At 56.2% G+C, this 12,969-nt stretch overlaps 1 protein-coding gene across 1 annotated transcript; it reads right to left on the bottom strand.

The window, feature by feature from the left end:
• Window positions 1-2,222: 2,222 nt before the first annotated feature.
• LOC117888931 (sphingolipid delta(4)-desaturase DES1-like) lies at window positions 2,223-11,967 on the bottom strand. Its single transcript, XM_034792725.1, has 2 exons — window positions 11,886-11,967; window positions 2,223-3,109 (listed from the first exon to the last, which is right to left on the bottom strand). The coding sequence occupies exons 1-2, from the start codon at window positions 11,965-11,967 to the stop codon at window positions 2,223-2,225; spliced, it is 969 nt and encodes a 322-aa protein (XP_034648616.1).
• Between the last annotated feature and the right edge of the window lie 1,002 nt (window positions 11,968-12,969).

The following is a 12,969-nucleotide window of genomic DNA, read 5'->3' as shown; positions in this document are numbered from 1 at the left end:
AAGGAGCAATGGTCTCAAGTTGCAGTGGGGGAGGTCCAGGTTGGATATCAGGAAAAACTATTTCACTAGGAGGGTGGTGAAACACTGGAATGCGTTACCTAGGGAGGTGGTGGAGTCTCCTTCCTTGGAGGTTTTTAAGGCCCGGCTTGACAAAGCCCTGGCTGGGATGATTTAGCTGGGAATTGGTCCTGCTTTGAGCAGGGGGTTGGACTAGATGACCTCTTGAGGTCCCTTCCAACTCTGATATTCTATGATTCTATGATTCTGTGAGTAAAAACCTCACTTCTTCGGATGCATAGACTTGGGGCTGTGGGCAAGGAACCTGTCTCCTGTTGCTTGGCTCCTGCTGGATTCAGGGAAACAGGATATTTCACATCCCTTGCAAATAAAACAAGACATCCTCAAAGGTACCTGACTTTATCATTGATTTCTCTTACTACCTGGAAAAACCTGGAGGACCCACATTTTTGACCGGCTGCTAGGGCCAAGAGGCGTGATCGTACTCATCTGTCCCTAATTACCATAATAGATTTACCTTAGGTGAGGTGCTACTGTCATCACTTCTGCCTTGGCAGACATACCAGGGGATTGACAGAGCTAAAAAAACCCAAGGATCTGTACTTGGGGCTGAAATAGCTCCGATCCTCAGTGGAGCAGCTGTAACCCGCACTCATCTGTTTTCCCCATTTTACGCTCAGGGAATGGAGGTACAGAGAGAATAAGATACTCGCCCAAGGTCACAAGAGATTGAACCTAGGTCTTCTGAGAACCGGACAAGTGCCTTAACCACTGCCTCATCCTTCCTTAATGCAACCATCTGGCCCTGCTTTATCTCACAGCCATTTGTCCCATGAAGGAAAGTCAGTTTCGAGATCTGATTGCAAGAGGTGACCCTTGAAACCGTCATTCTTACATAACAGGATTTAAGGCTGGGCGGGACGGAAGTTATATCAGCCTTTTCCATGCCAATCACATAGTACAGTGGGAAAAAAGTTTCAGGGCATCCCCCATGAATTTCAGGATTCCCTGCCCCACCCTCGTGGCCCCCTTTATCCATACAGAAAGGGAAGGTGCTCACGCCCCTTGCTTGAGAGCCTCTGGATTGCAGTCTGCAGCCTCTGAAGATGCAAAACACCAGAGTGCAGTAGCATGTCTTCCCCACTGGAGAACAACACGGTACCACTTAAATCCTCCCAACAGCACCAGCACAGGGGAGGAATCCACCCTACGGAGGCCAGCCAAGTTGAGGAGGGAGGGGGCTGCTATGTGAGCAGCAGTATGGCCTAGTGGGTAGAGCAGTCACCTGGCACTCAGGAGATCTGGCTTCTGTTCCCAGCTCTACCGGTGACCTTGGGCAAGTGGCTGTCCCCTCTTGGTGCCTCAGTTTCCCCAGCTATACAATGGGAGCAATGACACTGCCCTGAGAGAAGTCCTACAAGGGGAGGGGGAGTTGAAGAGAAGCCCAAGGGGGTGGAAGGTGACCAGGAGGGGAGAAGGCCCTTTTGTGCACATCAGCTGGGACTCTGAGCACCCCAGAAGGGCAGTAAATTGTTCCAGGACTTGGCCAGAGGGCCAAGACCCAAGAGGAGTGAGGAGAAGACATGGGCCGGGACTGGACAGCGTGGCGGGGAGGCAAAGTCCCTTACGATGCAAGGCCTGAGGAAGCGCCCTAGAGATGAGGCCATGCGCTTTACATTTGCCCATGGTAGCGCAGAGCCGGGCATAGGCCTGGCTTCCCTGCTCTCACCACTAGCCCACACAGCATCCCTGAATGCGGACTCAGGAGCCACCTCTAACTCACTAGATCCCACACCCTTTGCAAAGCTGGAAAAAGAACCCGGGGCGCCTGATTCCCAGAAGCCTTCCCCTACACAGACAGCCCCCAAACCAAGAACTTTTCTACCCCAACCCAGGACCCCCTCCAAGAGCCTCCGTTCCCACACGGATAGCAACGTTTGCTTTCCTACCTGGGCACGTTGGGAGTCGGAGGGGCAAGCTCGCCCCACTGGGATCTGGGCTGTGCCGGCTTGGGGGATGTCAATCCATATCCAGACCCACCCCACCCAGCGCTTAACTTGTGCCCGGGCTGATCCCCGGCACCGCTAGACTTGGCAGTTCATAGCCCCGGCACCTCCAGGCTTGCCGCATCCGTTCTGAATGTTAAAAACACTGCTTAAGCCCCAGTGCCTCTTTCATTACAAATTAAAGCACTGACCCCAACCTCACCCGTATTCACTTGATTGCCAGGCTCCGTGGCCCCTCCCCATTTTAAGGGGCGGGTCTTTGGGTTCCCCGCTGGGCTCCGCCCACTTTCCCAGGGCTTCTGCCCCTTCCAGCCCGACGCTTGCAGGCAGGGAGATTCTTACCAGCGGCAGCCTGCTGCCCGGGATGCTGGGGAAATCGTGGTGCTCCATGTGATAACCCACGTTGAAGGTCAGCCAGTTCAAGGGGCCGTAGTAGGAGAAGGTGTCGTAGCCCTTGAGATACATGTAGTGCTCAGCGATGAAGTGTCCGGAGATTGGGTGGATCCCCATGGCCAGCGTGGAGCCGGCGATCATGTAGAAGACGGGCTTGGGCCCCCACAAGGAGTAGATCAAGAGGTCATAAGCCAGCTGCACGGCGACGTTGATCACCTCCAGGCCGGTGAAGGGCTTGGGGTTGACGTAGAGGGGCCGCAGGATGTAGAAGACGGGCTGCAGGAAAAGCCAGAGGATCTTGCGGGGCGGCGAGTGGAAGAACCGTCCCTCGAAGGCCGTGGGGACGTCCACGTCGAGCCCGTCCCCGGCCAGGTAGCGGTGGTGGTCGACGTGGTACTTCTTGAAGGAGGTGGCGTAGGGGACCCCGATGGGCAGGTTGGCGAACATGCCGAAAAGGCGATTCCACTTGGCCTCCTTGTTGCCGAAGGCCACGTTGTGGGAGATGTCGTGGATGGCCAGCGTCATGGAGTGGTTGAGGCAGCCCCCGAAGGCGTACGCCCAGAAGAAGACCCACTTCCAAGGCAGGTCCTTCACCAAGTAGCAGGCCACCAGCTGGGTCAGCACCATCAGGGACACCACCCACTTCAGCTGGGGATCTGGACCCATCAGCTTCTTGATCTCAGGGTACTTGGCTGTGAAGGAGACGCAGAAACGTTAGCTCAGGTAGGGCAGGGCTGGGATCCAGCCTGCTGGTGGCGGTATGGCACGCCGGTCCCACCTTACACAAGCCATTGCGCTCAATGCATTGGGAGCAATCTTAGGAGAGAAACTGGGCAAGAAGCTGCAAGACGGGGGTTCAAGTCCCTCCTCTGCTACAGACTCCATGGGCAAGTCCCCTAGGCCCAGAGCCTCAAGAATTTTTATGCACTGACATCAATGGGCACGGGGAGTCTTAATGCCTTTGTGGATCCGTGCCTCGGTTTCCCCAGCTGTATCGGGGGGGGGCCTGTGAGGCGCCTTACTGGTACCTTACTGAGACAGAGGTGTGTTATACGGGAGGTCAAACTAGAAGACCTAATGGTGGCCGGGTGGCCCTAAAAATCTATGAATCTTTCCTGGTTTCCAGCATCTAAGATTTATCTTGGCCTGGGCTCCTTCTTGGTCACGAGTTATGGCTTTAGAAGCCGCGCTTTTGAGCGCTGAGCTCCCCAGACACAAAGGACACCGTGAGGCTCTGGTTATGAACAGCCAGTCGGAAGCAGACAGGTAAGAGCTTCGTTTTAGTCGAAGCACCGAAAACCCTGGGTCCTCAGGGAATACCCCAGGGGTGGGGACGTGGTGATAAACCCACCCTCTGGTGGTGCCAGAATGAACTGTTGCTCCCAGCTGCTAACCTGATCCTCTCCCACCTGCTTTAACGGGCAAGTGGACTTGTTCATCCCCTCCACATTAAAGGACTGGCATTGCTGGGCCTCTGAGTGAGCTCCCGTGGAGCCGGGGCAGATCCCACCCTGCAGCGCAATTGTCCCAGGCTCTCTGCAAACTCAAGCAGCTGCTCCTGTAGCAGGTTATGCTCACATCACGTTTTCAAGGCCATCTGTCTACGGGCACGTTTTGTGCCCGTATAAACATGTTGGTTGGGAGTGTGTGTGTGTGTGTGCGTGTGTGGTTTGATTTTGTGAACCGCTATTGTTATACCGGTAGCAAGGCCGGCTGCAAAAACACAAGCCCCTTTTCACAAAACATTGAGAGGTTTGGAAATTTCTTTGCATTCCACATCGGAAAACCAAACCAAACCAAGAGCTTTCAAAATCTGTTATGAAGTTACACAAGGGCGACAGCCCACGGACCCACTGGGCCAGCCCCGCGGTTAGAATAGTCACTTGGGATATGGAGAAACCCAGGATTCAAGGTTCTCCTCTAACAGTCTGTGCTGGCCTTAAAATAATAATAATAATTAATAATAAATATATTTTACAGAATCTAAACTCTCTCTTGAGCTTGGCCACTGGAGCAAGGGACTTGACCCTCCATCACCTAGATCTCCAAATAAGTGGCCTAACCATCAAGCTGGTGACAACTCTGCGGTGGAGCTGTCTCACCTCGGGAATTCCTGACTCAAGTTTTACCGAAACCGACGTTGCCCCAGAGAGTTTTGGTTTTGATAGATCAGCAAAAATGTTCAGTCAAAAAATTCCCCGACCAGCTCTAACCGACGTCCTCCCGCATGCTAGCTGATCTCCAAGAAGTGCAGCTGAAGATGGACTTGAACTGAACTCAGACCCAGAGAGCTGCTCCGCTCTGTGCGATCCCGCACCGGACAGAAGAGACGGGATTTGGCTGTAATGGTGTTCTCGGCAGATCCCTTCTCCCGGCTGCTTTATACAACCCCACCCAAACCCCCCAGAAAATTCCCTTTATTCGCATCCCAACCCAATCCTGGCTCTCCTCTACCACAAGGGGGCGACGTAAGATGCAGGTTTGGGTTCAGCCCATTATAGGCTTGGGAAGTTTGGGTTTGGATCCAAACTTTGAAGGGGATTTGGATCCCAAGGGAGGGGATGGTTTAGACATGTCTGGGGATCTGGCCCACTGACTCCAACGGAACGACACCCGATTGACACCAGCTGGGGAGTGACGCCAGCCGGGTTTTGAACCAGCTTCATCCATTTGCATTAACAAGGCATCAAAATACCAGAGACAGGTGTTTTTAAATCAGTGCCACAGGCTAGATCCCGCCCTCTGGGACAAGACAGCTGCCTAGTAAAAAGTGGTGGGGGGGTGGGGGTCGAGATCTCGGGTGGGGGAGATGCAGCCCAATATGGAAGACCAGAGAGAGACGCGGAAGGCCAGACATCTGCAGCCTGAACCAGAAACCTGAGCTTGATGCTATGAGGAAGTTGCCTCCTGTTTGTTTTTGGTTTGGTTTTTGTTCCTCCTGTGTTCAGGGAAACGGATTTTAAATGTCAAGTATCAGAGGGGAGCCGTGTTGTCTGGAACTGTAAAAGCAGCAAAGAGTCCTGTGGCACCTTATAGACTAACAGACGCATAGGAGCATGAATGAGTGAATTCACCCACGAAAGCACATGCTCCTATACGGATTTTAAATGTTCCTTTGCCGGGAACCAGACTCCCTTGTCAATTTCCCTCTCACCTGGAACAACCCTCAGGACCCCGACCTTTGACCAGTTTGATCAGATCCAAAAGTGGGTGGGTAACGTAAACAGGTTTTCCTCCCCAGCGCCTCTTCACGGCCTGCGGTGCTGCTGCAGTGCCCTGCCTCAGTTTCCCTCTCCTAAAGGGCTCCTCAAAAACTCCACTGCCCCTGCTGGAGTGGGGGAGGGAATCCAATTTAAGGGGCCTAGCTCCCTTCTCAGGATCGGGGCCTTCGTCCATAAACATGCTGGCCATGCTGCCTTCACCCAGCTGGGCCTTTCAATAGTTCAAATAGTTTGATCTCCTTGAGCCAGGAGTCCCCGGCCCCCCTTCCCGAACAGTCCCTTTGCTCTCTGCACCTCTCAAGCCAGTCGCTGGTGCTCCTGGCCCTCCCTCGCTAAAATATTAGCAGCTCCTATGGCACTCTCCCTTAGACCCCTTCATCTGGCCTGAGTTCGTCACATGACCTTTCCGTCACATGACTAAACTCATTCCCCCCACCTGGGAAGGTGTCCCAGGTGGGGCCGAGGGCCAGCCACCCTGTGACACAGTGCAATCAGCCGCCGCCTCTCCCAGCTGAGGGGTGATACCAAGTTAGAATCAACGATCAGCTTGGCCCCCACCCTGTTTTTCCGGTTCCAAACCCATCGGCGTTCCTTGTCGAGCCGCTCAGTGGTGGGAACGCGAACCTGATCAGGCATGATCAGGGGCAGGAATGCAGCTGCCGCACTGGGCAAGTCGGGCCTGACGTAGCGAAACCAAAGCCGAAGGAAGAAATAGGGGAATTTGCAGAACGAGGGCCTCCCACTTCCCTGGGCAGGTGAACGTGGCCCAACCTCAGGGGAATGCGCTGAGCTGTGTGCGTGTTGGAGCGGTGACCCCGTCTCCAGGCTCGGGAGCCCCATTGCAACCAGTAGGGGGTGCTCTTCCCCTGCATCAGCCCCGCTTACTAATAGCGGAGTTGCTCTGACGTTGCCAGAAAGCGGAGGAGTTCCAGCCCAGATCTCGGGGCTAACTGTCTTCATCCTCCATTAAAAATCCCCCGGAGCGTCAATATAATATGTCATCTTCTTCCCCTCCAGTCCTAACCTGCTGGGCAGGAAGTGCCGTGTTCCACCCCAGGAACAGGTGCATTTCAGTGATATTGCTGGGGACGGCTGCTAGATCTGCAGGGCTGGCAGATGGCGTTTGAGGGAGACTCAGCGGGGCACAAAAACGCCTGGAACCCATCATTTTATACACACACACACACACACACACTCTCTCTCTCTCTCTCTCTCTCTCTCACTTTTTAAAAGGCCTCAGACTAGGGTGCCCATATTTACCAAAGTCAAATCAGGATTCACATGGGGCTGCCTGAGCCCCGCACCGCCCAGCACCTTGTGTTGCCATTGGCCTCCCCAAATGTTCCTCTGTGTCCCACTACGGGGGCGCAAACCACTTTTGGGGGCATTTGTAACATTTGTTTTTGCCCACTGATCAGAGCAATTTGCAACTGGCAAGAGCAAATGGGACAAATGCCCAGTTTGGCCAAAAAAGGACGTCCGGGACAGGGCTTAAAAAGGGGGGGCTGTCCAGACCAAAACAGGAGGTGCGGTCACCCTATCTCAGACCCCCCAACAGCCTCGACTGCATCAATAGGGTGAGGGATGGGGATTTCAATGCAGCAGCTTCCCTGTTGTTCTCCGCAGAAGGGAGGGGGGAATTTTCCATTTTTCTCAGTGTGGCGGGGAGAGTCTCCATCCATCTCAGTGGGGCAGGGAGGGGGACGTCTCCACGGGATTGGAGGAACAGGGAATTCTCCATTGGTCTCCAGGCTGAGCTCTTTGGAACATCTCCCCCTCCCTGGTGCAGGCGGGCAATGCCGCCGACCCAACGGGGCTGCTCCCGGGAGGGATCTGGCCCGGCGCTGCAGGGTGTCTGTTGTGCGTCACGTCCAGCGCCTCCCGGGCAACCAGCAGAGCCTGCCTGGGCATGTGCACAGCCCCGTTGCTATGAGCCGGCCCTGCTGCCTAGCGCCACCTTTGTGCCAGCAGCACCCACCCCACCTGCATGTCACAAAAGGCACAAAGGTGCCTGGTGAATGCAAACACCCACGCCCTGTGCAGAGAGCCAGAAAAGCCACAATGGGTCCTGCTTCAACACCCAGTGCCATCAATACACAACCTTGCCCTGACCCCACTGGGCTTTGCCTCAGGCCCGCAGTCCAGCAGGCTGAGTTTCGGGGTTCAATCCGAGCCGCAAAAGCGGTCCGAGGGCTGGACAAAATGCCCGGCAGTCAGCGAGTTTGAGGAGGGTAGCATCTCGGGGAGGCCGTGTGGCCTAGCGGATAGTGCCCGGGTGTAGGATTCAAGAGAGCTGGGGTCTACTTCGGCCTCTGCTGCTGGGCGAGCCTGGTCAAGTCACTTGGTTCCCGTGCCTCAGTTTCCCCCTCTATAAAATACGGCTCATGATACTGGCCTCCCCTTGTAAAGCACTGGTGGAGAATGGCGACATAGGTTGCAGGGCACGATGCCTCTGCAAAGTTTCACATTGATTTCACCTGACACCTGCAGAGCGGCAGAACTCAGCCTGACCTCTCTGGCTTTCATCTAACGGTCCCTTCTGCAGGACTCCAAATGGAGCCAAAGGCCACAGCACAAACCAACAACCCTCCCCCGGTAAAAAGGGAAGGAATTGACATTTCAAATTCCTTCGGTCTGCCTGGCCTCAGCAAAGGAGGCTGCACCATTTGTAACCTCAGTGTCAAACCCGACTACATCAAATCTTCTGTCCTGGGGGGACGAACGGAGAGAGGGAGCAACGCGGGGGCAGTTTCTCGCGTCCTCGGGTTTCCTTGATCAGGATAGATGCTACAGCTGATGGTTTCCAAGCAACAGAGACACAGTCCCTCTAAATCTGCCAACTGCTTTTGCTGCCCTCAACCCCGTAAGACATCCCTAACACTTTATAGGAAATCCGTCTGCAAATGGTCACCCCATCAGCTGGGCCTTTGGGAACATCTGGCCCTGTACCATGTAGAAAGTTTGACCCAAGCGCTGTGACTGATAACTCAGCCCATCAACTCACGAAGCCCCGAAAAAAACAATCAAGCCCCATCAGTAGGGCCCTACCAAATTCAAGGTCCATTTTGGTAAATTTCAGTCATAGGATTTTTTAAAAAATCTGAAATTTCACAGGGTTTTAAACGTGGGGATCCCAACCCAAAAGGAGGTTTTGGGGGGAGCGAAGGGAGGGTCGCAAGGTTATTGTAGGGGGGGTCATGGTATTCTGTGCTGCTGGTGGTGGTGGGGTGCTGTCTTCAGAGCTGGGTGCCCGGCCAGCAGCAGCCGGTCTCCGGTTGCCCAGCTCTGAAGGCAGCACAGAAGTAAGGGTGGCAATACTGTGACACCCCTCCCCCCCTACAATCGCCAGATTTCACGGGGGAGTCCAGATTTCACGGTCCGTGACGCGTTTTTCACAGCTGTGAATTTGGCAGGGCCCTATCCATCCGCTCTTTTGATCTTGTCTCTTACAGCCGCCTAGCCCCTGAACGTTGGTGCTGTTCTACCCTGACCTCCCGCGGGATATTAGTTGAGCCGGGGTTTGCCCCTGGATTTGCAAACAGGTCTATTTGGAGCGGAGTTCTGTCTCCCCTGCGCACGGCTTTGTATCACTGTGGTATCTAAGGCGCTGATTGTCACCCTGGGCCTGCGTTTTGTGCTGGGGTAGAGGCATGGGGGTTGAGCCGGCTCCGCGCGCTCTTAAACATCCCCTCCAGGCAGGGGGCCGCCCCAGTCAGTATGGAGCTGGCCTAAGGACACGGCTCATTATATCGGTGTGGATTGGGTGTGTGTGTGCACTGTGCTGGAGCTATTCTTTGCCCCTCCTCACCCCCAGGGCCCATAGGGGGTGGATCCAGGGTGAGGCCAAGTGCTGGTTATTCTCTACCCCCACCAGGTGTGGAGCTTGGATTCCGGCAGCAGTCCTGAGGTTGCACTAAATGACACCAGGGAAGAGGCAAGGCCCAGAATATGGGAAGCACAAAGGGGGCTTAAAGTCACCTGAATCTTTTCCATTCCTCTCCCAAGGGCAGGGGCGGAGTTGACCGAGAACGAGGATCAGGCTAGTGTATGTGGATGTTGCCCTCTGCTGGATGGGATGAGAACTGCTAGTGTGTGTCCTAGGGCCTATACTGCTAAGTGCTGGTGGGGAGTCTCCAGAAGCTTAAGTGGTGGGGATCTGGGGTTTGGAGCAGGAGAAGCGCCACAACAGTCCTAGTGGATTTAGGCAGCTGCGTTTGTGAAAACCGCCGGGAGAGGGGAGCAGAGTAACATTTCCTTTAGCAATTTCCATGCTTCTAGAGTCTCTGAGCACCCCCCGCTTCCCCGCCCAAAAGCATGCCGAAGCAAAAACTAATCCCTGCATAATTAGGGTGACCACACCTCCTGTTTTGGCCGGGACAGTCCCTTTTTTAAGCCCTTTCCCGGCCATCCTGACTCCTTTGGCAAAAGGGGCATTTGTTCCGTTTGCTGTTGCCAACTGATGACGCTTGGGACGGGACAAATGCTCACTTTTGTCAAAAAAGCAGGGTGCGGAGAAACATGGGGGGGCGAGCGGTGATGCCAGCACCACGCGTGGGGGGAGGCACGGCTCGGGCAACCGGCTCAGGCCAGACCTGGGCAGGGCTCAGGTGAGCTGAGCGCCTTGGGTCAGATCCACATGGGGTGGGGCGGGGGGGAACCTTGGCCTAGCCCCACATGGTGTCCCCTTTTCCCTTTGGGAAATATGCTCACCCTAAGCATAATGGATTTGCCCCACAGATAAAGTCACAGTGATGAGTTAATTACATAACAATTACCGATCTACACATCTCTACTAACCCTGTGATTAGAAGGGCGGGTTTACACTGGCCAGGCTACCACACCACAGCTTCAGTGTAGACCGGGGTGGGCAAACTTTTTGGCCCGAGGGCCACATCGGGGTTATGCAACTGTACGGAGGGCCGGGTAGGGAAGGCTGTGCCTCCCCAAACTGCCTGGCCCCTGCCCTCTATCCGCCCCCTCCCACTTCCCACGCCCCTCAGAACCCGTGACCCATCCAACTCCCCCTGCTCCTTGTCCCCTGACCACCCCATCCCAGGACCCCCGCCCTCTATCCACACCCCCGGCCCCTGACTGCTCCCCCCCCCAGGACTCCCACCCCCTATCCAACCGCCTTCCGCTCCTCGTCCCCTGACCACCCCCTCTTGGGACCCCCTGCCGCCAACTGCCCCCCGGGATCCCACCCCCTTATCCAACCCCCTCCCTGCTCCTTGTCCCCTGACTNCTGCCCCCCAGGATCCCACCCCCTTATCCAACCCCCTCCCTGCTCCTTGTCCCCTGACTGCCCTCCTGACCCCATCCACGTTCCCGCCCCTTGACAGGTCCCCCCCGGGACTCCCATTCCCAACCCTCCCTGTTCCCCATCCCCTGACCACCCCCCCAGAACCTCCACCCCATCCAACCGCCCCCTCCTTCCTGACTGCCCCCCAGGACCCCCGCTCCCTTACCAACCCCCCGCTCCCCGCCCCCTTACCAGCAGCAGGAGCTCACAGCTGCGCTCCCCACGCTGCCCAATGGGAGCGGTGGTGGCGGGGGGTGGGGGGAGACAGCAGTGGAGGGGCCGGGGACTAGGCTCCCCTGCCGGGAGTTCAGGGGCCGGGCAGGACGGTCCCACAGGCTGGATGTGGCCGGCGGGCCATAGTTTGCCCACGTCTGGTGTAGACACTAGCTACACCGACAGGAGGGGTGCTCCAGTCGCTGTATTTAATCCACCTCCCCGAGAGGCGGTAGCGAGATGGGAGAAGTCTTCCGTCAACTTAACGCTGGCTTAACTACGCCACCGAGCGGGGTGGATTTTTCACAACTCCGGGCAACGTGGCTGGGTTGACAATTTTTTAGTGTGGACCTGGCCTAATATATTCAACACTGGCTGGTTCTGACTCACCTCCTCTCTCTCTGGTAGCTCCAGTTCCCACCTGGTTCTGACCCATCTTCCCCCAATCCTGGTTCTGACCCACCTCCTCCCTTCCTAGGACCCCCTCATCCCCACAGGTTCTGATTCACCTCTCTCTGCTTCTTCTTATTCCTGACCCATCCCTCCCCCTCTGTCCCTGTCACCTCTGGTCCTGACCTCCCTCTCTCTGGTTCTGGCCCCCACCTCCTCCCTGTCCCAAGTTCTGGAGCTGACCCTCTTCCCCCTCCTGCTCGCCTCTGGTTCCGATCCCCCTCCCTCAGCGCCATCCCCCTTCCAGACAGGAGCCATGGTGGTACCAACCCAACCCAGACTCACCCAAGATCTCCTTCCTTCTCTCTGTATGAGGTTGATCTGTATAGACCCACTCAAAGTCATCCCTGGTGACCCGGTTCCCCATGCTGCGTCCTCCCCACTGGAGCCGGCCCAGTTCCCACGGTGCCGAAAGAACCAGGACTCCCGGCCGGGGCGGCAACACCTGCGCAGGTGTGCTGTATCCTCTCACTGGCTTTCCCAGAGGCACTGCACCGCAGACACCGGCCTGAGCTGAAATGCCTTTCTGCCTGCCCTTCCCCAAAGCACCTGCCAGACCTGTTTGGCTGGGCATCAGAACTCCCTGGGGTGGAGTTGGTCTGTAAGTTCCTGGTATTGGGCCCAGGGCCAAATTAATGGCTCCGGCCCACTAAGGGGGCGTCTACGCGCAGCTCTTTTGAGCGGGAGCCTGCAAACCTGGGCCTTGAGACGCGCTGCCGCAGGCTGTGCGGACGTTCCCTGGCGCGGTCACCGACGGCCTGATGCGACTGCCCTGGGCGTCCTTTCTAGAGCCTTTGAGTGGGCCCATCAAAGTCAGGCTCTTGGGGGTTTCTTCTTGGGAAACAGGCTGGCACAGCCACCACGAAGATGCGGCTTCCAGTGACCTAGCACCACAGTCCCTCCGCGTGCCAGGAGCCGCACCGATGCACCGGAGGACAAGGACATAACCGCGGGCTTGTCCACACAGGAAAACTGACTGGATCAGCTCCTGGGAAACAGGGTTTTGCTGTGGCAAGGATGGCCGGTCGGGAGGTATTGGCCGGAACAGTTTTTCCTGCGGAAAATGCCGAGCTGTCAAACCCGAAGCTTTTCCCACAAGAGGGGCCGCTTGGGCGGAGCTTTCTCAGCTCCACGATGGGATTCCTTCTCCAAACCTGCCAGCCGCCATCGCCTGGTGCTCACGGTGCTGCAGACAGGTGGGCTCCGGGTTCACATCCCTGCTGGGCTTGATTCAGAGCAGCGGCTTGTACCCAAATCTCCCCCTTCCCAAGTAGGTGCCCTAACCATTGGGCTACAGTGGGTGTCTCCTTCTGGCCCAACGAGTATTTCATTGAATTTACCACCTACCCCAAGCCAGAATAACTTCCCT

This window comes from Trachemys scripta, chromosome 16 (genome assembly GCF_013100865.1).
Source record: "Trachemys scripta elegans isolate TJP31775 chromosome 16, CAS_Tse_1.0, whole genome shotgun sequence".
NCBI lineage: Eukaryota > Metazoa > Chordata > Testudines > Emydidae > Trachemys > Trachemys scripta.
Note: the sequence above shows the minus strand (reverse complement) of the source record. Positions and strands in the feature narration are given on the sequence as shown.